Source organism: Taudactylus pleione, unplaced genomic scaffold (genome assembly GCF_031769625.1).
Source record: "Taudactylus pleione unplaced genomic scaffold, aTauple2 ptg000212l, whole genome shotgun sequence".
Lineage (NCBI taxonomy): Eukaryota > Metazoa > Chordata > Amphibia > Anura > Myobatrachidae > Taudactylus > Taudactylus pleione.
Window position 1 is genome coordinate 10,869,231 of NW_028284614.1, and position 26,521 is coordinate 10,895,751.

General features: G+C 47.4%; 1 protein-coding gene across 4 annotated transcripts in view; it reads right to left on the reverse strand.

Moving 5' to 3' along the window:
* Positions 1–26,521, reverse strand: part of SCUBE1 (signal peptide, CUB domain and EGF like domain containing 1) — a 326,927-nt gene that overhangs the window by 73,250 nt on the left and 227,156 nt on the right. For all 4 annotated transcript variants that reach the window (XM_088478384.1, XM_088478382.1, XM_088478383.1 and 1 more), the window contains one exon: positions 19,515–19,631. In XM_088478384.1, coding sequence (XP_088334510.1) covers positions 19,515–19,631 — 117 coding nt within the window. The remainder of the gene's footprint in view (positions 1–19,514; positions 19,632–26,521) is intronic.

Genomic DNA, 26,521 nt, shown 5'->3' on the forward strand with positions numbered 1-26,521 from the left:
TGTGTGATAAAGCTGCTGTGCATGAGGACATGTGTGACAAGCTGGTGTGCATGGGGACATGTGTGACAAACTGGTGTGCATGGGGACATGTGTGATAAAGCTGCTGTGCAAGGGGACATGTGTGACAAGCTGGTGTGCATGGGGACATGTGTGATAAAGCTGGTGTGCATGGGGACATGTGTGACAAGCTGCTGTGCATGGGGATACGTGTGATAAAACTGGTGTGCATGGGGTCATGTGTGACAAGCTGGTGAGCATGGGGACATGTGTGACAAAGCTGGTGAGCATGGGGACATGTGTGATAAAGCTGGTGTGCATGGGGACATGTGTGACAAGCTGGTGAGCATGGGGACATGTGTGATAAAGCTGGTGTGCATGGGGACATGTGTGACAAGCTGCTGTGCATGGGGACATGTGTGACAAGCTGCTGTGCATGGGGACATGTGTGAAAAAGCTGGTGTGCTTGGGGTGGTGTGCATGGGGACATGTGTGACAAGCTGGTGTGCATGGGGACATGTGTGACATGCTGCTGTGCATGGGGACATGTGTGACAAGCTGCTGTGCATGGGGACATGTGTGATGAAGCTGGTGAGCATGGGAACATGTGTAATAAAGCTGCTGTGCATGAGGACATGTGTGACAAGCTGGTGTGCATGGGGACATGTGTGACAAGCTAGTGTGCATGGGGACATGTGTGATAAAGCTGGTGTGCATGGGGACATGTGTGACAAGCTGTTGTGCATGGGGATACGTGCGATAAAGCTGGTGTGCATGGGGACATGTGTGACAAGCAGGTGCGCATGGGGACATGTGTGATAAAGCTGGTGTGCATGGGGACATGTGTGATAAAGCTGGTGTGCATGGGGACATGTGTGACAAGCTGGTGTGCATGGGGACATGTGTGACAAGCTGATGTGCATGGGGAGATGTGTGATAAAGCTGCTGTGCATGGGGACATGTGTGATAAAGCTGCTGTGCATGGGGACATGTGTGATAAAGCTGCTGTGCATGGGGACATGTGTGATAAAGCTGCTGTGCATGAGGACATGTGTGACAAGCTGGTGTGCATGGGGACATGTGTGACAAGCTGGTGTGCATGGGGACATGTGTGACAAGCTGGTGTGCATGGGTACATGTGTGATAAAGCTGCTGTACATGGGAACATGTGTGATAAAGCTGCTGTGCATGAGGACATGTGTGAAAAGCTGGTGTGCAAGGGGACATGTGTGATATGCTAGTGTGCATGAGGACATGTGTGATAAAGCTGATGTGCATGGGGACATGTGTGACAAGCTGCTGTGCATGGGGATACGTGTGATAATGCTGGTTTGCATGGGGACATGTGTGACTAGCTGGTGAGCATGGGGACATGTGTGATAAAGCTGGTGTGCATGGGGACATGTGTGACAAGCTGGTGAGCATGGGGACATGTGTGATAAAGCTGGTGTGCATGGGGACATGTGTGACAAGCTGCTGTGCATGGGGACATGTGTGACAAGCTGCTGTGCATGGGGACATGTGTGAAAAAGCTGGTGTGCTTGGGGTGGTGTGCATGGGGACATGTGTGACAAGCTGGTGTGCATGGGGACATGTGTGACATGCTGCTGTGCATGGGGACATGTGTGACAAGCTGCTGTGCATGGGGACATGTGTGATAAAGCTGGTGAGCATGGGGACATGTGTAATAAAGCTGCTGTGCATGAGGACATGTGTGACAAGCTAGTGTGCATGGGGACATGTGTGACAAGCTAGTGTGCATGGGGACATGTGTGACAAGCTGCTGTGCATGGGGACATGTCTGATAAAGCTGCTGTGCATGGGGACATGTGTGATAAAGCTGTTGTGCATGGGGACATGTGTGATAAAGCTGTTGTGCATGGGGACATGTGTGACAAGCTGGTGTGCATGGGGACATGTGTGATAAAGCTGGTGTGCATGGGGACATGTGTGACAAGCTGCTGTGCATGGGGACATGTGTGATAAAGCTGCTGTGCATGGGGACATGTGTGATAAGCTGGTGTGCATGGGGACATGTGTGACAAGCTGGTGTGCATGGGGACATGTGTGACAAGCTGCTGTGTATGGGGACATGTGTGATAAAGCTGGTGAGCATGGGGACATGTGTGATAAAGCTGCTGTGCATGAGGACATGTGTGATAAGCTGGTGTGCATGGGGACATGTGTGACAAACTGGTGTGCATGTGGACATGTGTGACAAGCTGGTGTGCATGGGGACATGTGTGATAAAGCTGGTGTGCATGGGGACATGTGTGACAGGCTGCTGTGCATGGGGATACGTGTGATAAAACTGGTGTACATGGGGTCATGTGTGACAAGCTGGTGAGCATGGGGACATGTGTGACAAGCTGGTGAGCATGAGGACAAGTGTGATAAAGCTGGTATGCATGGGGACATGTGTGACAAGCTGCTGTGCATGGGGACATGTGTGACAAGCTGGTGTGCATGGGGACATGTGTGAAAAAGCTGGTGTGCTTGGGGTGGTGTGCATGGGGACATGTGTGACAAGCTGGTGTGCATGGGGACATGTGTGACAAGCTGGTGTGCATGGGGAGATGTGTGACAAGCTGTTGTGCATGGGGATATGTGTGACAAGCTGCTGTGCATGGGGACATGTGTGATGAAGCTGTTGAGCATGGGAACATGTGTGATAAGCTGCTGTGCATGAGGACATGTGTGACAAGCTGGTGTGCATGGGGACATGTGTGACAAGCTGGTGTGCAAGGGGACATGTGTGATAAAGCTGCTGTGCATGGGGACATGTGTGATAAAGCTGGTGAGCATGGGGACATGTGTGATAAAGCTGCTGTGCATGAGGACATGTGTGACAAGCTGGTGTGCATGGGGACATGTGTGACAAACTGGTGTGCATGGGGACATGTGTGATAAAGCTGCTGTGCAAGGGGACATGTGTGATAAAGCTGTTGTGCATGTGGACATGTGTGACAAGCTGGTGTGCATGGGGACATGTGTGATAAAGCTGGTGTGCATGGGGACATGTGTGACAATCTGCTGTGCATGGGGATACGTGTGATAAAACTGGTGTGCATGGGGTCATGTGTGACAAGCTGGTGAGCATGGGGACATGTGTGACAAAGCTGGTGTGCATGGGGACATGTGTGACAAGCTGGTGTGCATGGGGACATGTGTGACAAGCTGCTGTGCATGGGAATATGTGTGACAAGCTGCTGTGCATGGGGACATGTGTGATGAAGCTGTTGAGCATGTGTGATAAAGTTGTTGTGCATGGGAATATGTGTGACAAGCTGCTGTGCATGGGGACATGTGTGACAAGCTGCTGTGCATGGGGACATGTCTGATAAAGCTGCTGTGCATGGGGACATGTGTGATAAAGCTGTTGTGCATGGGGGCATGTGTGATAAAGCTGTTGTGCATGGGGACATGTGTGACAAGCTGGTGTGCATGGAGACATGTGTGATAAAGCTGGTGTGCATGGGGACATGTGTGACAAGCTGCTGTGCATGGGGACATGTGTGATAAAGCTGCTGTGCATGGGGACATGTGTGATAAGCTGGTGTGCATGGGGACATGTGTGACAAGCTGGTGTGCATGGGGACATGTGTGACAAGCTGCTGTGCATGGGGACATGTGTGATAAAGCTGGTGAGCATGGGGACATGTGTGATAAAGCTGCTGTGCATGAGGACATGTGTGACAAGCTGGTGTGCATGGGGAGATGTGTGACAAACTGGTGTGCATGGGGACATGTGTGATAAAGCTGCTGTGCATGGGGACATGTGTGACAAAGCTGTTGTGCATGGGGACATGTGTGACAAGCTGGTGTGCATGGGGACATGTGTGATAAAGCTGGTGTGCATGGGGACATGTGTGACAGGCTGCTGTGCATGGGGATACGTGTGATAAAACTGGTGTACATGGGGTCATGTGTGACAAGCTGGTGAGCATGGGGACATGTGTGACAAGCTGGTGAGCATGAGGACATGTGTGATAAAGCTGGTATGCATGGGGACATGTGTGACAAGCTGCTGTGCATGGGGACATGTGTGACAAGCTGGTGTGCATGGAGACATGTGTGAAAAAGCTGGTGTGCTTGGGGTGGTGTGCATGGGGACATGTGTGACAAGCTGCTGAGCATGGGGACATGTGTGACAAAGCTGGTGTGCATGGGGACATGTGTGACAAGCTGGTGTGCATGGGGACATGTGTGACAAGCTGCTGTGCATGGGGATATGTGTGACAAGCTGCTGTGCATGGGGACATGTGTGATGAAGCTGTTGAGCATGGGAACATGTGTGATAATGCTGCTGTGCATGAGGACATGTGTGACAAGCTGGTGTGCATGGGGACATGTGTGACAAGCTAGTGTGCAAGGGGACATGTGTGATAAAGCTGCTGTGCATGGGGACATGTGTGATAAAGCTGATGAGCATGGGGACATGTGTGATAAAGCTGCTGTGCATGGGAATATGTGTGACAAGCTGCTGTGCATGGGGACATGTGAGATGAAGCTGTTGAACATGGGAGCATGTGTGATAAAGCTGCTGTGCATGAGGACATGTGGGACAAGCTGGTGTGCATGGGGACATGTGTGACAAGCTAGTGTGCATGGGGACATGTGTGATAAAGCTGGTGTGCATGGGGACATGTGTGACAAGCTGTTGTGCATGGGGATACATGCGATAAAGCTGGTGTGCATGGGGACATGTGTGACAAGCTGGTGTGCATGGGGACATGTGTGATAAAGCTGGTGTGCATGGGGACATGTGTGACAAGCTGGTGTGCATGGGGACATGTGTGACAAGCTGATGTGCATGGGGACATGTGTGATAAAGCTGCTGTGCATGGGGACATGTGTGATAAAGCTGCTGTGCATGGGGACATGTGTGATAAAGCTGCTGTGCATGAGGACATGTATGACAAGCTGGTGTGCATGGGGACATGTGTGACAAGCTGGTGTGCATGGGGACATGTGTGACAAGCTGGTGTGCATGGGGACGTGTGATAAAGCTGCTGTACATGGGGACATGTGTGATAAAGCTGCTGTGCATGAGGACATGTGTGACAAGCTGGTGTGCATGGGGACATTTGTGATAAGCTAGTGTGCATGAGGACATGTGTGATAAAGCTGGTGTGCATGGGGACATGTGTGACAAGCTGCTGTGCTTGGGGATACGTGTGATAATGCTGGTGTGCATGAGGACATGTGTGACAAGCTGGTGAGCATGGGGACATGTGTGATAAAGCTGGTGTGCATGGGGACATGTGTGACAAGCTGCTGTGCATGGGGACATGTGTGACAAGCTGCTGTGCATGGGGACATGTGTGAAAAAGCTGGTGTGCTTGGGGTGGTGTGCATGGGGACATGTGTGACAAGCTGGTGTGCATGGGGACATGTGTGACATGCTGCTGTGCATGGGGACATGTGTGACAAGCTGCTGTGCATGGGGACATGTGTGACAAGCTGGTGTGCATGGGGACATGTGTGACAAGCTGGTGTGCATGGGGACATGTGTGACAAGCTGGTGTGCATGGGGCCGTGTGATAAAGCTGCTGTACATGGGGACATGTGTGATAAAGCTGCTGTGCATGAGGACATGTGTGACAAGCTGGTGTGCATGGGGACATGTGTGATAAGCTAGTGTGCATAAGGACATGTGTGATAAAGCTGGTGTGCATGGGGACATGTGTGACAAGCTGCTGTGCTTGGGGATACGTGTGATAATGCTGGTGTGCATGGGGACATGTGTGACAAGCTGGTGAGCATGGGGACATGTGTGATAAAGCTGGTGTGCATGGTGACATGTGTGACAAGCTGCTGTGCATGGGGACATGTGTGAAAAAGCTGGTGTGCTTGGGGTGGTGTGCATGGGGACATGTGTGACAAGCTGGTGTGCATGGGGACATGTGTGACATGCTGCTGTGCATGGGGACATGTGTGACAAGCTGCTGTGCATGGGGACATGTGTGATATAGCTGGTGAGCATGGGGAAATGTGTAATAAAGCTGCTGTGCACGAGGACATGTGTGACAAGCTAGTGTGCATGGGGACATGTGTGACAAGCTAGTGTGCATGGCGACATGTGTGACAAGCTGCTGTGCATGGGGACATGTGTGATAAAGCTGCTGTGCATGGGGACATGTGTGATAAAGCTGTTGTGCATGGGGACATGTGTGATAAAGCTGTTGTGCATGGGGACATGTGTGACAAGCTGGTGTGCATGGGGACATGTGTGATAAAGTTGGTGTGCCTGGGGACATGTGTGACAAGCTGCTGTGCATGGGGACATGTGTGATAAAGCTGGTGTGCATGGGGACATGTGTGATAAAGCTGCTGTGCATGGGGACATGTGTGATAAGCTGGTGTGCATGGGGACATGTGTGACAAGCTGGTGTGCATGGGGACATGTGTGACAAGCTGCTGTGCATGGGGACATGTGTGATAAAGCTGGTGAGCATGGGGACATGTGTGATAAAGCTGCTGTGCATGAGGACATGTGTGACAAGCTGGTGTGCATGGGGACATCTGTGACAAACTGGTGTGCATGGGGACATGTGTGATAAAGCTGCTGTGCATGGAGACATGTGTGATAAAGCTGCTGTGCATGTGGACATGTGTGACAAGCTGGTGTGCATGGGGACATGTGTGATAAAGCTGGTGTGCATGGGGACATGTGTGACAAGCTGCTGTGCATGGGGATATGTGTGATAAAGCTGGTGTGCATGGGGTCATGTGTGACAAGCTGGTGAGCATGGGGACATGTGTGACAAGCTGGTGAGCATGAGGACATGTGTGATAAAGCTGGTGTGCATGGGGACATGTATGACAAGCTGCTGTGCATGGGGACATGTGTGAAAAAGCTGGTGTGCTTGGGGTGGTGTGCATGGGGACATGTGTGACAAGCTGGTGTGCATGGGGACATGTGTGACATGTTGCTGTGCATGGGGACATGTGTGATAAAGCTGGTGAGCATGGGGACATGTGTGATAAAGCTGCTGTGCATGGGGACATGTGTCATAAAGCTGGTGAGCATGGGGACATGTGTGATAAAGCTGCTGTGCATGGGGACATGTGTGACAAGCTGATGTGCATGGGGACATGTCTGACAAAGCTGGTGTGCATGGGGACATGTGTGATAAAGCTGGTGTGCATTGGGACATGTGTGACAAGCTGCTGTGCATGGGGATACGTGTGATAAAGCTGGTGTGCATGGGGTCATGTGTGACAAGCTGGTGAGCATGGGGACATGTGTGACAAGCTGGTGAGCATGAGGACATGTGTGATAAAGCTGGTGTGCATGGGGATATGTGTGACAAGCTGCTGTGCATGGGGACATGTGTGACAAGCTGGTGTGCATGGGGACATGTGTGAAAAAGCTGGTGTGTTTGGGGTGGTGTGCATGGGGACATGTGTGACAAGCTGGTGAGCATGGGGACATGTGTGACAAGCTGGTGAGCAGGAGGACATGTGTGATAAAGCTGGTGTGAATGGGGACATGTGTGACAAGCTGGTGTGCATGGGGACATGTGTGACAAGCTGCTGTGCATGGGGATATGTGTGACAAGCTGCTGTGCATGGGGACATGTGTGATGAAGCTGGTGAGCATGGGGACTTGTGTGATAAAGCTGCTGTGCATGAAGACATGTGTGACAAGCTGGTGTGCATGGGGACATGTGTGACAAGCTAGTGTGCATGGGGACATGTGTGATAAAGCTGGTGTGCATGGGGACATGTGTGACAAGCTGTTGTGCATGGGGATACGTGCGATAAAGCTGGTGTGCATGGGGACATGTGTGACAAGCTGGTGTGCATGTGGACATGTGTGATAAAGCTGGTGTGCATGGGGACATGTGTGACAAGCTGGTGTGCATGGGGACATGTGTGACAAGCTGATGTGCATGGGGACATGTGTGATAAAGCTGCTGTGCATGGGGACATGTGTGATAAAGCTGCTGTGCATGAGAACATGTGTGACAAGCTGGTGTGCATGGGGACATGTGTGACAAGCTGGTGTGCATGGGGACATGTGTGGCAAGCTGGTGTGCATGGGGACATGTGTGATAAAGCTGCTGTACATGGGGACATGTGTGATAAAGCTGCTGTGCATGAGGACATGTGTGACAAGCTGGTGTGCATGGGGACATGTGTGATAAGCTAGTGTGCATGAGGACATGTGTGATAAAGCTGGTGTGCATGGGGACATGTGTGACAAGCTGCTGTGCATGGGGATACGTGTGATAATGCTGGTGTGCATGGGGACATGTGTGACAAGCTGGTGAGCATGGGGACATGTGTGATAAAGCTGGTGTGCATGGGGACATGTGTGACAAGCTGCTGTGCATGGGGACATGTGTGACAAGCTGCTGTGCATGGGGACATGTGTGAAAAAGCTGGTGTGCTTGGGGTGGTGTGCATGGGGACATGTGTGACAAGCTGGTGTGCATGGGGACATGTGTGACATGCTGCTGTGCATGGGGACATGTGTGACAAGCTGCTGTGCATGGGGACATGTGTGATAAAGCTGGTGAGCATGGGGACATGTGTAATAAAGCTGCTGTGCATGAGGACATGTGTGACAAGCTAGTGTGCATGGGGACATGTGTGACAAGCTAGTGTGCATGGGGACATGTGTGACAAGCTGCTGTGCATGGGGACATGTGTGATAAGCTGGTGTGCATGGGGACATGTGTGACAAGCTGGTGTGCATGGGGACATGTGTGACAAGCTGCTGTGCATGGGGACATGTGTGATAAAGCTGGTGAGCATGGGGACATGTGTGATAAAGCTGCTGTGCATTAGGACATGTGTGACAAGCTGGTGTGCATGGGGACATGTGTGACAAACTGGTGTGCATGGGGACATGTGTGATAAAGCTGCTGTGCATGGGGACATGTGTGATAAAGCTGCTGTGCATGGGGACATGTGTGACAAGCTGGTGTGCATGGGGACATGTGTGATAAAGCTGGTGTGCATGGGGATACGTGTGATAAAGCTGGTGTGCATGGGGTCATGTGTGACAAGCTGGTGAGCATGGGGACATGTGTGACAAGCTGGTGAGCATGAGGGCATGTGTGATAAAGCTGGTGTGCATGGGGACATGTGTGACAAGCTGCTGTGCATGGGGACATGTGTGACAAGCTGGTGTGCATGGGGACATGTGTGAAAAAGCTGGTGTGCTTGGGGTGGTGTGCATGGGGACATGTGTGACAAGCTGGTGTGCATGGGGACATGTGTGACATGCTGCTGTGCATGGGGATATGTGTGATAAAGCTGGTGAGCATGGGGACATGTGTGATAAAGCTGCTGTGCATGGGGACATGTGTGACAAGCTGATGTGCATGGGGACATGTTTGACAAAGCTGCTGTGCATGGGGACATGTGTGATAAAGCTGATATGCATGCGGACATGTTTGATAAAGCTGGTGTGCATGGGGACATGTGTGACAAGCTGATGTGCATGGGGACATGTGTGACAAGCTGGTGTGCATGGGGACATGTGTGACAAGCTGGTGTGTATGGGGACATGTGTGACAAGCTGATATGTATGGGGACATGTGTGACAAGCTGCTGTGCATGGGGACATGTGTGACAAGCTGCTATGTATGGGGACATGTGTGACAAGCTGGTGTGCATGGGGACATGTGTGACAAGCTGGTGTGCATGGGGACATGTGTGACAAGCTGGTGTGTATGGGGACATGTGTGACAAGCTGCTATGTATGGGGACATGTGTGACAAGATGCTATGTATAGGGACATGTGTGACAAGCTGCTGAGCATGGGGACATGTGTGAAAAGCTGCTGAGCATGGGGACATGTGTCACAAGCTGCTATGTATGGGGACATGTGTGATAAAGCTGGTGAGCATGGGGACATGTGTGATAAAGCTGGTGAGCATGGGGACATGTGTGATAAAGCTGCTGTGCATGGGGACATTTGTGACAAGCTGATGTGCATGGGGACATGTTTGACAAAGCTGCTGTGCATGGGGACATGTGTGATAAAGCTGGTGTGCATGCGGACATGTTTGATAAAGCTGGTGTGCATGGGGACATGTGTGACAAGCTGATGTGCATGTGGACATGTGTGACAAGCTGGTGTGCATGGGGACATGTGTGACAAGCTGGTGTGTATGGGGACATGTGTGACAAGCTGATATGTATGGGGACATGTGTGACAAGCTGCTGTGCATGGGGACATGTGTGACAAGATGCTATGTATAGGGACATGTGTGACAAGCTGCTGAGCATGGGGACATGTGTAAAAAGCTGCTGAGCATGGGGACATGTGTGACAAGCTGCTATGTATGGGGACATGTGTGATAAAGCTGGTGAGCATGGGGACATGTGTGATAAAGCTGGTGAGCATGGGGACATGTGTGATAAAGCTGCTGTGCATGGGGACATGTGTGACAAGCTGATGTGCATGGGGACATGTTTGACAAAGCTGCTGTGCATGGGGACATGTGTGATAAAGCTGGTGTGCATGCGGACATGTTTGATAAAGCTGGTGTGCATGGGGACATGTGTGACAAGCTGATGTGCATGGGGACATGTGTGACAAGCTGGTGTGCATGGGGACATGTGTGACAAGCTGGTGTGTATGGGGACATGTGTGACAAGCTGATATGTATGGGGACATGTGTGACCAGCTGCTGTGCATGGGGACATGTGTGACAAGCTGCTATGTATGGGGACATGTGTGACAAGCTGGTGTGCATGGGGACATGTGTGACAAGCTGGTGTGCATGGGGACATGTGTGACAAGCTGGTGTGTATGGGGACATGTGTGACAAGCTGCTATGTATGGGGACATGTGTGACAAGATGCTATGTATAGGGACATGTGTGACAAGCTGCTGAGCATGGGGACATGTGTGACAAGCTGCTGAGCAAGGGGACATGTGTGACAAGCTGCTATGTATGGGGACATGTGTGATAAAGCTGGTGAGCATGGGGACATGTGTGATAAAGCTGGTGTCCTGCAGATGAGGTCTGATGGTATATAAAGAGTAATGTGTGGGTCTGATAGTATAATGTATGTGTAATACATTTTAAACTTTACCAGTGTTCTTATATTAAAACTCAAATGTTCGGCTCCCCCAAATCTCCTGAACTTTTCAGAGTGGCAATCTGAAAATCTTTGGGCGGTATTTAGTTTTGCGTCCGCGATTAAGTTTTGCCTGCCGGACTTTTCGCCTACATTGCGTCTTTTGGACGCGGAAACTTATCCTGCGCGTCCCCGCTATTCGCCATATTCAATTCCAAGAGACGCGAAAACGGCGACACGCGAACTCAGAACAGGCGGAAAGTAGTGTCTAAATCGGGGAAATCAGCCTGAACCCCTCAAAAAGATGCAAAAGATTGGGGATCAATGTAGTAGTGCCCAAATAGTCCTAATAAAACTGTTTGGGGTACTTAAGTTGGTACCATTGCCTCTAATTAGTGTCTTTGCACAAGTGGTGAAGAATGGCATAAAGCAGGATTTGTTTGAGAAAATAAGTAGTCCTGGCAAATTTGGGGTACCTGAAAATGGGTGCTAGCATCTTTTATTGTCTCTAAAGTGAAGTTTTAATAAAGTGAATTATCTCCATCATAAAAGCACCTGCAATCCCAAAAACACTGACCCCTTCTTAGTGCACCCCCAGAACCTTATTTCGCTAGTTTTTGAAGTTGTCCCCCCACTTTGTGCTTTTTCGCTCCCAAAATGAAAGTACTTTTTTGGGGTGTTCTTACAGTTTATTAAGGATTTTTTTGATGCAGTTGACCTTTGGGGGCTGTCCCCAGGGTTCTGAGTGGTTTCCCCACCTTTGCACCCCAAAATAAAAACAATCCACTTCTTTTCTCCTACTATTCAGAAGCGAATCTTTTTCTCCTATTACATTGCATTCACTTTCCGCATACGCGAAAAGTATTTGGAATAGAGGCGGGCGCTGTTTGTGAGCGCTCGCTCTGAATCAGGGCTTTTTTTTTTTTTACCTCCCCCCTGCCTCCAGGCCGCTCGCTATGCTGTGGATGACCACCCACAGCTTTAGCGGGAGGCCTGGCAATGGTCGCGATTATCACGACCATCGGGCTTGCGACGAGACCCTTGTGGTAGTGTCTCGTCCACTGCAAGCCCCAGTGAACTTCCTGCTCTATTAGATGTCAATAGGGCCGCCTACAAAATGGCAGGCGTTCCTTCTGGAACGCCTCCTTTTGTCCAGCCACCCCCACTGCACGCCTACAAAACGGGACGAGCTGTCAATCACCATCGACAGCTGCCCCGTCTTGTAGTGAGTCCCGCAGCGAGTGAAAATTCACTCACAACGGGGCTCGCACAGGGGTCTGAATCAGGCCCAGAATACGGAGATGAGTTTCCGACTGGCGAAGTCGCAATTGGCGATACTTTTTCGCAGATCTCAGCTTTTCGCGTCTGATTGAATACTGCCCTTAGTCGAATAGCCCGGCCAATGATATCAAGACACCCAATTTAGTGTGCTACAGTTAAGAGGGGCTGTGAGGAGGAGAACCAATCATAAGTTGTGATCGGAGAGATTGCAGAATTTTATTGGTCCACCACTCACAACACCCATGTGCAGCCATTATGAAGTAGTGAACTTAGAAATTGTATGCAGCCACTATTCCCGGGGCTACAGAACGGGGAAGGAGCAGGTGAGCCAAATACAGCAATCCCACGGCAATGCAGCTTTTAGATTGACTGAATAGTTTCTGACATCTGTAGAGTAGACGGGTAAAAAAATATATATATATACGAGGTACATGATCTCTTTACAAACATGTATATAATAAGTGCATTATGCAAGGTAGCTGGGATCATGTGACAAAGACCAGCACAATCATTGTGGACATTATTCTGCAAGCTGCAATTTAAACACAAGTGCTCGGGCTGTATGAAATCGCAATCCTTTATTTCACGAACAGGTGTGGTTCACAATACACGCTTCTGTCCACAAAAGGGTTTCTAGGGTAGAAAAAAAAGCCTCAGCGTGTACAATGAACTATTTCCTCTCTTTATAGAAGAGTGCACCGCCATACATTAGCCAAAAAATAAAAGGCTTCTGTAATCTTCCCAAAGACGACATGGTAACAGGGATGACCGTTTAACCCATTCACTTGGTAACCAATGAAGTGCAGAGCTTGAATGCCAGTAATTATTTGAAACTTGCATTCCCTGAAATTGGATTAAGACCACGGCTATGTACAGAGAGTGCGGACATTGCCATGCATGCGTCAATACTGACACATGTATGTTACATTTCTCCCCTGCCCCGAGCAGGGCGCAGGTCTCTCCCTGGTAACCAAGGCAGTGAGACAGTCGGCTTGAGGCATGTTTGCCTAGCGTAAGCTCTGGATATCACCCCTCTAGTCAAACAACGTGCCAGAAGATTAACAAGGATTTCACAGTAAGGAAAAGAAGGTCTCTTCCAAATAATAAGAAAAATGTGCTTTATTTTCCTTCATCCACAAGGCATTAGGAAATCTATCCAAGGACGGGGTCAAATACATACAAAGGCGAGTAAAGCTGGTAGGGGTCTGAGCTCTTAGGGCTTTGCATATACAGTGCAGTGCTGCCTGTTTTTGGGGACGTATTTAGCATTAAGGTGTAGTACAGTATCTATACATAGTATAAAATAAAGTCCCTGCTAGGCGTATGTCTGTCTGTCTATTTGTTCGGGCTAATCTCGGAACCACTGGACGGATTCTGATGCAGTTTTCACTGTTCTATAGAGCATTAGTAGAGGAAGGTATAAGTGCATGAAACATTAATGTGGGACAAAAGGGAGAGGAGCAGTGACCGGTTGTACTGAAGAAAGTCAATAAACGGACGTCCGAGCGCGTTCCCGGCTTACGCTGCCTAAACCGTTAAAGATATAACGATGGACTTCACTTTATAGCATGTAGAGAATGATATGTATTGTCCGGTTTCTCCAGAAAAATAGATGTAAGCCCCGTTTACTGATACCAAATTAAAAAGTTTCCCTAATTTTACAGTTTCTATTTCATTAAGTCATTAAAAGGATTCTTTCATTTCAAACAAGTCCAATTCCCGGTACAAGTCTGCTTCGGCATGGCAATAAATAAAGCACAGGGGAAGGACACTTAACGTGGCTGGAGCTGACCCAAGAAGTTAATGGACAACTTTACGTGGCCCATTTGCGTGTGACATCAAAACTAAGGGCCTGATTCAGACCCGTTCGCGATCTGCGTACGCTCGCTGGATGCGCATGCAAATTTGTCAAAGCGACGCCACGGGAAGCGATCGCTCGCCAAGGCATAAGCACGCTCACCATGTCTTAGCGAGCGGCCACTTTGTGTATGCGTATGCCCAATCGCACAGGCAGAGACGCCCACCAGCACCACGTCATCTCCAGGAAGTGTATGAAAACATTGGTACATCGAGCACCATCGGGTGTGAACGCAGTGCTTGAGGTAGCTTTACCCTACCGCAAGCACTGCGAGGAAATCAGTGTAAATAAAAAGGCAATCGACGTGTACTATGATGCTGCCTGTTAATTATGCACGCCTCTAAAACGGCGTTGAAACACTCAGGCACGCCTGCATTCGCATCTCCAACCCCCCCGTTATTAGTGTCCTGCCCGTTACCACCCACAAACGGCCTCTCCTGTCACTCATTACCCTGGGCTGCCTTTGCTGGGCGAGCGAGAGGGATGCGATCGCAGTGTGTAGTTCACGCATGCTCGTACACAGAACATCGGGCCGCTTGCGAACGCACAGCGTGAGCGAGCGGCTCTGAATCAGGCCCTAAATCTTTTTGCGTTGACGTCAGGAGGAAAAATGACTAATGTTGTCTACAAGGCAATCTTATAAGACCTCGGTTAAAAAAGGCTATCGTCGTAAATTCAAAACTGCTCCCGTGCGTAGCCAGGGCAGGTCGCTAGTTAGTAATATAGCATCCCCCATATGCTCACATCCCTCTATACAATACCCATTCAGCCATTGTTTTTTCTCAGAACTCTGGTGGGTGATAAACTTCCCAAAGAAAAGAAAAACAATAGTAAGTTAAAGAGGGCTCTGCTGCCTATGCTATGACCGCAGCTCTGCCTGGCTATGGCGGTTCCAAGTTAGCGCAGTCTGGATTTTCGGAACTGATGTCAGTTATGTATATATATATATTATATAGTATAATATACTGTACAGTACTGATGACTTAGGAAATATTACATATTAATTATTCTAAAATATATAAATCAAGTGGGTTTTCCAAATCTTCGAACATTTTAAAGTGCAACAGAGAAGAGAAAACAAAGGGGTGAAGCGACATCCAAGGTTCTGAGCTATTGTGACATCAGTGTTCGGAGCGAATTTGTTGTAACAATAAGGCAGAGGGGCGGAGTCAGAAGCAAAGCGGTCACATTACGTGCTGTATTCAGGATCTGCCGGATCTACTTTGCTGTACTATGCATCCGCTTGTGAGAGAAGCCGTCCTCACTATCAGCAATGATTTGCCCCAGCCAGAAATCAGTCTAAAATCTCCGGATCTTTATGTACACCAGTGTCGGATTGGGGCGTAAAGGGCCCACCTGGGAATGCATTGGGGGAATCTATCCTTAAAGGGAGTACCCAGCTTGGGTTGTGCTCTGACATGCACTGTCAAGTGTGGGACCTTATATAGACAGGTGTATGCCTTCCAAAATCATGTCCAATCAACTGAATTTACCACAGGTGGACTCCAATTAAGCTGTAGGAACATCTCAAGGATGATCAGTGAAAACAGGATTCACCTGAGCTCAATTTTGAGCTTCATGACAAAGGCTGTGAATACTTTTTACACATTGCCTTTATGGGGTATTGTGTGTAGAATGTTGAGGACAAAAAATGAATTTATTCCATTTTGGAATAAGGCTGTAACATAACAAAATGTGGAAAAAGTGAAGCGCTGTGAATACTTTCCGGATGCACTGTATGTTAATAGCTCACACATGCGCAGTGGAACGTACAATCTAAGTATGCACTGAATAGAAAACAAAAATAGTTAAAAATAATGCAGACGGTGACCCTTTCATGGATTGGGCAAAGCCCTCTCACTTGCGAAAACACCAATAGTAGCTGGAGATGGGGCTTCTCGCACTTTAATAGAGCCCAAAGACAAGTAACAGACTGCAACACACAGGTTGTGGGTGAAAGGTAGATTCTTTTATATTTAATTACAGCTCTGTGTTAATATGAGGCCTTGGCTGTTATTTTAACATTTCTACGTCTTGCTGCATTTAATTGCTTTTCTGGATTTTCAGGAGATGCTACACCTGAACGGAGTCTGCTAAATATTTGTGTGTGGCTTTCCATTTAATTAGCAATGTGTGAAGGCTTTCTTCCCCTCCAGCACAAGATGTAACAAACAAACACACAAACAGGACCTGGCTGTCACCTCAATAAATCTCTGTGGACGTCTGGTTGGAGCCCTGGAATGATCAAGGAAAAGCCACATACTTCCTGCCCAGTCACCTACTGATTCTTGGCTATTTAAAGCACAGGATCAACACGTCAAATATGTATTAAACAGTACAACCTAATAATGAGATCTGTGCGCTGCTATAGATGGCTAAGTCTCTTGTGCAGGACGAGTCCTGTCTGGAGTCTTGTACAGCACTCTCCCCCTGTCTGCTGTCTCTTGCATGGCACTCTCCCTGCCTGAAGTATCTTGGTCAGCTTGCCACTACTTAGAACCTCTTGTACAGTATGCTCCTCCTGCCTGTATTCTCGTGTACAGTATGCTCCTTCTGCCTGTATTCTCTTGTACAGCATGTACTTCCTGCCTGGACTCCCTTGTACAGCATGTTGCTACTGCCTGTATTCTCTTGTACAGCATGCACTTCCTGCCTGGACTCTCTTGTATAGTATGCTCCTCCTCCTGCCTGTATTCTCTTGTAAAGCATGCACTTCCTGCCTGGACTCTCTTGTACAGCATGCACTTCCTGCCTGGACTCTCTTGTACAGCATGCACTTCCTGCCTGGACTCTCTTGTACAGCATGCACTTCCAGCCTGGACTCTCTTGTACAGCATGCACTTCCTGCCTGGACTTTCTTGTATAACATGCTCCTCCTGCCTGGACTCTCTTGTACAGTATACTCACCCTTCCTTTATTTTGTATAGCATGCTCCTCCTGCTTGGACTCATTTGTATATCATGCTCCTCCTGTTTGGGGTCTTTTGTACAGCATGCTCCTACTGCTTGTATTCACTTGTATAGTATGCTCCTCCTGCCTGGAGCCTTTAATACAGCATGGTCCTCCTGCCTGAAGCCTCTTGAACATCATGTTTTTCCTGCCTGGACTCTCCTATACAGCATGTTTCTCCTGCCTGGACTCTCCTGTACAAACATGCTCCTCCTGCCTATATTCTCTTGTACAGTATGCTCCTCCTGCCTATATTCTCTTGTACAGCATGCTCCTCCTGCCTGGATCCTCTTGTACATTATGCATCATCCTGCCTATATTCTCTTGTACAGTATGCTCCTCCTGTCTGGACTCTCTTGTACAGTATGCTCCTCCTGCCTATATTCTCTTGTACAGCATGCCCATCCTGCCTGGACTCTCCTATACAGCATGCTCCTCCTGCCTGGATGCTCTTGTACAGCACGCACCTCCTGCCTATATTCTCTTGTACAGCATGCCCATCCTGCCTGGACTCTCTTGTACAATACACTCCCCTTGTCTGGAGCTTCTTGAACAGTACACTCTTGTATGGCACACTACTTGCCTGAAGTATCTTGTACAGCACACTTCCTTCTTGGATCCTTTTGTACAGCATGCTGTCTACCTGGAGTCACTTGTACAGCATGCTTCCTACCTGGAGTCACTTGTACAGCATGTGTCCTACCTGGAGTCTTTTGTACAAAATTCTCCTCCTACCTGGACTCTCTTGTACAGTACCTTCCCACTGCCTGGGGTCTTGTACAGAACACTCCCCCTGTCTGGGGTCTACTGTACACCACATGCTCCCACTGCCTGGGGTCTCCTGTACACATGCTCCCACTGCCTGGGGTCTCCTGTATACCACATGCTCCCGCTGCCTGGGGTCTCCTGTACACCACACGCTCCCCCTGCCTGGGGTCTCCTGTACACCACACACTCCCCTTGCCTGGGGTCTCCTGTACACCACACACTCCCCTTGCCTGGGGTCTCTTATACAGCAGGTTCCCTAATGGGAGTCTCTTGTAAAGCATGCTGCCTACCTGGGACCCTAGTTTAAAACACTCTTTTATAGCTGGCTACCCCTGCCTGGGGTCTCTTCTGTAGCATGCTCTCCCTGTCTGGGGTCTCTTCTATAGCATGTTTCTCCTGCCTGGGGCTTTTGTACAGCACGCTCCCTGTCTGGAGTCTCTTGTACAGCACGCTCCCTGCCTGGGATCTCTTGTACAGTATGCTGCCTGTCTGAAGTCTCTTGTACAGAACCCTCCCCGTCTGGAGTCTCTTGTACAGTATGTTCCCTCCCTGGAGACTCTTGTATAGAACACTCCCTGTCTGGAGTCTCTTGTACAGCATGCTCCCTGTCTGGAGTCTCTTGTACAGTACACTCTCTGCCTGGGGTCTCTTGTACAGAATGCTCCCTTCCTAAGGTCTTTTGTACAGTACACTGCCTGCCTGGAGTCTCTTGTACAGAACACTCCCTGTTTGGAGTTTCTTGTACAGTATGTTCCCTCCCTGGAGTCTCTTTTATAGAACACTCCGTCTGGAGTCTCTTGAACAGCACGTTCCCTGTCTGGGATCTCTTGTAAAGAATGCTTCTTACCTAGGGTCTCTTGTACTGAATGCTCCGTCTGGAGTCTCTTGTACAGTACATTCCCTGCCTGGAGTCTCTTGTACAGAACACTCCCTGTCTGGAGCATCTTGTACAGTACATTCCCTGCCTGGAGTCTCTTGTAGAGCACGGTCCAAGCCTGGAGTCTCTTATACAGAACGCTCCCTGTCTGGGGTCTCTTGTACAGAACGCTCCATCTGGAGTCTCTTGTACAGTACGTTCCCTGCCTGGAGTCCTATGTACAGAACACCTGTCTGGAGTCTCTTGTACAGTACGTTCCCTGCCTGGAGTCTCTTGTACAGAACATCTGTCTGGAGTCTCTTGTACAGTACGTTCCCTGCCTTGGGTCTCTTGTACAGAACCCTCCATATCTTTAGCCTCTTGTACAGTACGTTCCCTGCCTGGAGTCTCTTGTACAGCATGTTCCCTTCCTGCAGGTCTCTTGTACAGAACGCTCCCTTCCTGGGGTCTCTTGTACAGAACGCTCCCTTCCTGGGGTCTCTTGTACAGCACGTTCCCTGTCTGGAGTCTCTTGTACCAGCACGTTCCCTTCCTGGGGTTTCTTGTACAGAACGCTCCCTTCCTGGGGTCTCTTGTACAGAACGCTCCCTTCCTGGGGTCTCTTGTACAGAACGCTCCCTGTCTGGGGTCTCTTGTTCAGAAACCTCCCTGTCTGGGGTCTCTTGTACAGAACGCTCCCTGTCTGGGGTATCTTGTTCAGCACGTTTTCTGTCTGGAGTCTCTTGTACCCATACTGACCTTTACAAGTTTTCTGATCTGGCTGCAGGGTGAATCCCACAGGGCAACTGCACCGTACTCCTGTTGCCGTATCCTTGCAGGTGCGGTCACATCCTCCATTATTCACAGCACAGGTTTCTAGGAGTATAAAATAGAAAGTGAGCCAGCAATCTACATCATGACCAGATACCGTAGCCGGCTACACACATACCGCGGACACATATCACACATAAACACACAAGTTCTTCTCCCGGGAATGTTTGCACATAGATCCATCAAGACAAGAAGACAGACTAAGGACTTGTGGTAGATTAAATGTAAGTCACACTCTTGCAGTTGTGTGCACTTTGTTTAGATCTGGCATCTATAATGCCTTTTGCATGGATAACATGTACACCAAACAGGAGGGATGTATTAGACATTCACACAAGCAAGCTCCCATTTCAATAGGTGCACTTCATTACTAGGAAAAATCTAACTTCTTGTGTAATCTATCTGGGCAAAAAAAAAAAAGGTAACTTTCCAAATATTCAAAGCTAATAGAATTCTGAAGGACATTTCATTCCCTGCCCTCTGATCCTTCTCAGTAGGTTCCCATCATTGTTTCTAAATACCAGCCTCCTCCTTCACTCACTGCCTGCCAGACACAGCCTCAATCATCTGATGCTCACAACCAACCAACCACAGCCTCCGTCCCTGGTAGCCATGATCTCTATCCTCTGCCACCTTGCAGTCACAGCCTTCATCCCGTTAACACGAAGCCACAGCCGCCAACCTCTGCCAACGCGCAGCCACAACTTTCATCCTCTGCGAGCTCGCAGTCACACCCTCCACCTTCTACCAGCTCACAGCCACAGCCTACATCCCCTGCCAACTCATCGCCATAAGCTCCGACAACTCACAATCACAGCCTCCATCCTCTGCTAAGTCGCGGTCAAAGCCTCTATCTTCTGCCCACTTGCAGCCACAGGTGCCATCCTTCTGGCACTTCTTAGCCACAGACTTCATTTTGTGCCACCTCCTTCCAGTGACAACCTCCACCCTCTGCCACAACTTGACTCACGGAAACAGCCTCCATGTTTTGTTTTTTTTTACTTAGTAGATATCAACTAATGCTTTCGCCCATATTCACTAGTGGCCATCCTGTGCTACACTGTAAGGGGTTTATATCTAAAGTGAGAGATTTTAGAAGTGGAGATGTTACCCAGAGCAACCAATCAGATTCTAGCTATTACCTAGAATCTGACTGGTTGCTACGGCAACATCTCCACTTCTAAAAACCCATCACTTTAGTAAATATATCCCTAACTCTCAGACATGGGCCCGTAGTCAATTTGAGGCGAAAATCCATTTTCGCGTGTTTTTGGCGGAACTTTTCGCCGATGGCGTCATTTTCGCCTGCTTTGCTTTTACCCCGTATTCAGCCAGTCCCCCAAAGGTAATCTGTGTCAAAATTTAAAAAAAAAAAACAAAACACTTAAGAACACCCCAAAAAAAATCACTTTGAATTTGGGGGCAAAAAAAAAAAATGTTGGGGGACAAAGTTAAAAACTAGCGAACTAGACTCTGGGGGGGTCCCCAAGGATGCCCCAGGTGTTTTTTTCATTGCAGGTGCTTGCGGCAGGTGGATTTTTTAAACTTAACTTTAGCAACTTTAAAATAGGCTGACCCCCATTTCCAAGTACCCCAAATTTGCTGGGATAAGTTATTTTCTGCAAAAAAACCTCCTGAATACTATTCTGCACCACGTATACAAAAACGCTATTTAGCAGCTATTGAGCCCGTTTAAAAACAACAAATACCTTCAGCAAGCCAAATCGGGGGGCACCATAGCTAACCCCCATGTCAGAGCATTTTTTGGGGGGTTTCAGGCTCATTTCCCCAAATCTGACAGTACTTTCTGATTGTTTCAGTTTCGCCGGGTGCCGTTTTCGCCTACTTTCAAACTGAATACGGCGATACGCGGGCAGGCGCGCGATACTTTTCCGCCTTCAAAACAGGCGAAGTAGGCGAAAAGTCTGGGAAGGCGAAAAAGTATTGCGGGTCCACTCAAATTGGATACGGCTCATGGCTTCCTTATTCTGTCACTTACTGGCTCTCAGTCACTACCCAATATGGCATGACCCCACTATGATTAATATTCTATTAACCAATTATCTCCATCTTCAACGTACAAATATCAATAGTAGCTCCTACAAATTAGCATCCAACATGGCCAGTAGAAAACTTGCAGTTGCTACTAACGGTCTGGATATGGCGCTATAGGGAGGTCAACAATGGCATTGAAGAAAAGGAGACAGCGGGGCAGAAGGAAACGGTGATGATGCCCATAACAATAAGTCCTATTTACATATTTGCTCCTGCAATTTATAAAATGAATAAAATGGACACTGTGGCCCACGGGTGGGGACGGCACCCGCCATGTTGTTTTAGGCTAAAACATCCTAGCGGGAAGGCTATACTGCATAATGTAGTTAGTTCTATTGGATAATGTAGTAAGTTATACTGGATACTGTCATTCACAGATGTCATCCCAGATTATTTTATCATCTGTTTATACCAGGCGTCCCATTGGGCAGAAGTGGTCTAATGAAAATACAGCCCCTAAGGGCCTATGGATTCCATTAGTAAAATGATGCCATTGCAAATAATCAGTTTGAACAATTCTTGTTTTATCTAGTCCTCATAGTTTCTAAAAACAAACAAAAAACAAGCTGTATAAACCCTTTCCAAAAATAAAATACGCCAATGTGGTCATTCACCATGGCACCTAATTTTTGCAGGTGCACAGGCAACTTACATAGGGCCTGATTCAGAGCCGGACGCTATTTGTGCTCGCTCGCCCAGAAAAAGGGGCTGGCTATTTAAATTAACCGTTCGCTCTTTGCGGTCTGTTCACGCCTCTATGTCTGAACGAGCGAACAAAACATGCGAACGTAATTTTGAAAAAAATGCCCCCTGGCCGCTCGCATCATACGTCATGTCCGCTGTTTATTAGATTAATCGAGTACATCGGACGGCGTATGAACTGCTCGCTATTCTTGTGGTTGGTTTTTCCTACCACAATCTTGCGAGCAGTTCTGACTATAAAACAACCCAGTGACGTGGTCGATGACGCTGCTTTAGTAATTATGCACACCCATAAAACGCCCGTTTTGACCTTTAGGCACGCCTGCGTTCGGATCTCCACTCCCCGTTTTCAAGCACCTTCCCCTGTTACCACCCACAAACGCCTCACTCTGTCACTCAAAATAGCAGGCATTCGCTATTTAGCAAGCACACGATTTTCGGCCGCACTGACTGGTTCGCGCATGCGTATTAAAATCCGTACGCATGCGCAGTTGTGCGAACATCGTTCGGATCTAACGAGCGGCCGCTTACGATCGGCTCTGAATCAGGCCCATAGACCTTTATTTGATGGGCAATGTGTATCCTATGAACAGGATTGCCACATTATAATCAATTAAAGTTGCTGTGTGCAGGGACCAACTTTATAAATTGATTGGCGATAGCTGGAGCCCACACCCCGTGTGACTGAAGCACCTGCACAGCTGGCTCTAATGTGGTGCAGTATATTATTTATTGTACTATATTTACATTCAGGTTCAGTTTGCTCTGAATAACAACAGGGATATCGGTGCGGAATATCTGATTGTTAGATTAAGAGCCTCTGCCCAGCCAATCAGATTCCAGCTTTACTTTCTTTCATCTTTATTTAACACAAATTTCACAGTAAGTTAAGAGGTTGACCCACATTTCTCCAAATACAGGAGGAAGGCTTTACTGGCTGGCTCTTCCCGACTGACCCCAAAGCAGAGGGTTTAACTAATCTCTTTGGCTATTGAGGAGCATTCTTTAGCACAAAATGCCTTTGAATAGACATTGGAAAAAGCGAAGGACAGAACACTCCAAGTAGGAAGAGCTTACAAACCTGGCTTAAGATATGGAGCCCCGCATTTGGCATGGAAGAGGAAATCTCAGCTACTATTTAACCCATACCTGCCCCCAGGGGCCAGAGGGGAGGGGGGGGGTGGCACAGGACAAAATGTCAGAAGAAGCAATCGGATCCCGTTTCATGGACACACGATTGAACATTTCTTCGGCAGGAAAATTCCCATTCCTGGACAGTATCCAGAAAGGAGGAGAGACACAACAGGCTTAGTTTCTCATGTCATGGCTGACTGGTTGTACAGGGCAAGGGTCAGTTACTTAGCACAAATAGTCTGAAAGAGGCCGTGTTTTGTGTTTCACTTCACAAGGATTAAGCAAGCTAAGAGAGGAAAATACAATGTTCAGTGTTCCGAGTCCTCATGCGGAAATATTTTGTTTGTGCTTGAGAACCAAAGAAACACAGGTTTCGACAAAAAATAAAATACATTGTGACTCCCGAGTCCGAATATCGCACATCATCTCCCATTTCATTTATAGTGTTATGAAAAGTAATTTGACTGTGGCACAAAGTTAGTCACAGGGGTAATATTTACTAAAAGGTGGGTTTTTAGAAATGGAGATGTTGCCCATAGCAACCAATCAGATTCTACTTAACATTTATCTAGCCCCCTTCTACAAGATAATAACTAGAATTTGATTGGTTGCTATGGGCAACACCTCCAATTCTAAAAACCTGGCCTTTAGAGTCTGTAACCCTTAGCGTGTGTTATAAGAGTAAGTACTGAAAACATGATGAAATGTACCCGGTTTTGTTCTATTAATGTTTCCAATTGTAAAGCGCTAAGCAATATGCTGCGCTATATGAGAAACTGTTAATAAATAAAGTATATGTAAATTGCTTTTACTGTTAATTCTCCACACACATGTACCGGAGGTACTGTATATTCCAAATATGTACTATCCTTTCAGTAAAATAATTGGCAGGCATAGTTAATAAGCTTATAATTCACAATAAGGGTCAGTAATCACCTAGGTGTCATTAATTTACTATTATTAAAGATGTTTTTACTACTTTTGTATGATATAAAATAGATGGCTGTGTTCACTCTAATTAATATATATTTGTGTTAATTGGACCAGTAAACTTAAACTAAAAGTTGCCTTATATAAGCGATACTAACAATAAACAATGTTAATAACAGTTCTCATATTGCCTGAACTCAAGACGCTTGACATTGCATTCACATCAAATTTGCCTTCTCTCCCAAAATTTCTGAGCCTCTCAAATTTAGGGGAGTTCTCCTGGGCTCCCATAAGAGAAGCCCACTATCCTAAATCCTGGCCACTTCACAACCTGTGCCATGGACTTTTAAAGTGTAGGTTCATGATGATGTAATGTATATACTGCACATGTGTTAGGGTAATCTTTTGACTGTTACATTACGTTATACTAGTGCTTGAAAAGTTTAATGTGTGATAAATAAAATTAGGATGTTGTTGATGATCAGCCTAGTGGCAGCCCCAAAGCAGCCTAACTTACGAGTTTTGCTATTGGAATAACCCACAAATTCATCTGATGAAGTTGTTGGTTATTCCTTAATAAAACGCGTCAGCCACTACTTTAGCACTACCATTAGACCAAATATTAATACTTTTATTATATTTTATAGTTTTGTATGTATGTACCGCTACAAGGTGAAATGAAAACCATTGATCTTCTAGAGCCTAATTATCTGCAATTAGTAAATGAGCAAAGTTTGCATTAATCCACATTTGGCCAGACTACGTAGCATTTTTTGAAGGTGGAATTTGAGCTTTAGTGTGCCCTGTCCATCCCCAATCACACAGTACAATGAAATGACCATCAAAGATTATCATCATTATTATTATTACCGTATTAGAAAATTCTTCCATATCTCCTCTCATCTCAATTCTGATTTTAAAATAATTTCTACAACTTGTAGGCTTGTTTTTAACTATTCTACCGGATACCTTGTGTGTAAAAATGGTAACTGATTCACAACCATGGGACTGATTCAGAGATGTACGTAAACCGATGGTCGCCATGTTGTCTTCGGACGCAGCACTAGGAGCACAGATGCTGACAGGAGGCATCTTTTTTTCTGCGTCCATCTCTGAATAAGGCCCCATGTGTATAAAACGCATCTTATTCACAGGCCTTCCTACATAATTGAAATATATAAAAAATATATATATATAATTTATTCTATAGAAGTATAGATAAAAACAAATAAATGCACAGAAGGTAATCACATGATAAAATAATACAATAATACATAATTCAATACAGCGTGGACATAGAGGAATTAATTAGATATAAATTAATAAATAGGAGTAATGGATAAAATGAGGATATCAGCTTATCTGAGTAAAAAGGAGTCAAAGGGCCTGATTCAGAGCCGGTCGCTATTTGCGCTCACTCGTCCAGAAAATAGGGGTGGCTATTCAAATGAACCGTTCGCTGTTTGCGGTCTGTTCACGCCTCTAGGTCTGAACGAGCGAACAAAACTTGCGGTCGTTTTTTGGGAAACTGCGCCCCCTGGCCGCTCGCATCCTACGTCATGTCCGCTATTTATTAGATTAATCGAGTACATCGAACAGGGTATGAGCTGCTCGCTATTCTTGTGGTTGGTTTTTGCTACCACAATTTTGCGAGCAGTTCTAGCTTAAAAAAAACCCCAGTGACGTTGTCAATGACGCTGCTGTTTTAATTATGCACACCCATAAAACGCCCGTTTTGACCTTTAAGCACGCCTGCGATCGGATCTCCACTCCCCGTTTTCAAGCACCTTCCCCTGTTACCACCCACATACGCCTCATTCTGTCACTCAAATTATCAGGCATTCGCTATTTTGCGAGCACATGAACTTCAGCCGCACTGACTGGTTCGCGCATGCGTATAACGATCCGTACGCATGCGCAGTTGGGCAAACATCGCTCGGAGCGAACGAGCAGCCACTTGCGTCCGGCTCTGAATCAGGCCCAAAGTTCAGATAAGCTGATATCCTCCTTTTATCCATTACTTGTATTTATTTAATTATATCTAATTAATTCCTCTATGTCCACACTATATTGAATTATGTATTATTGTATTATTTTATCATGTGATTACCTTC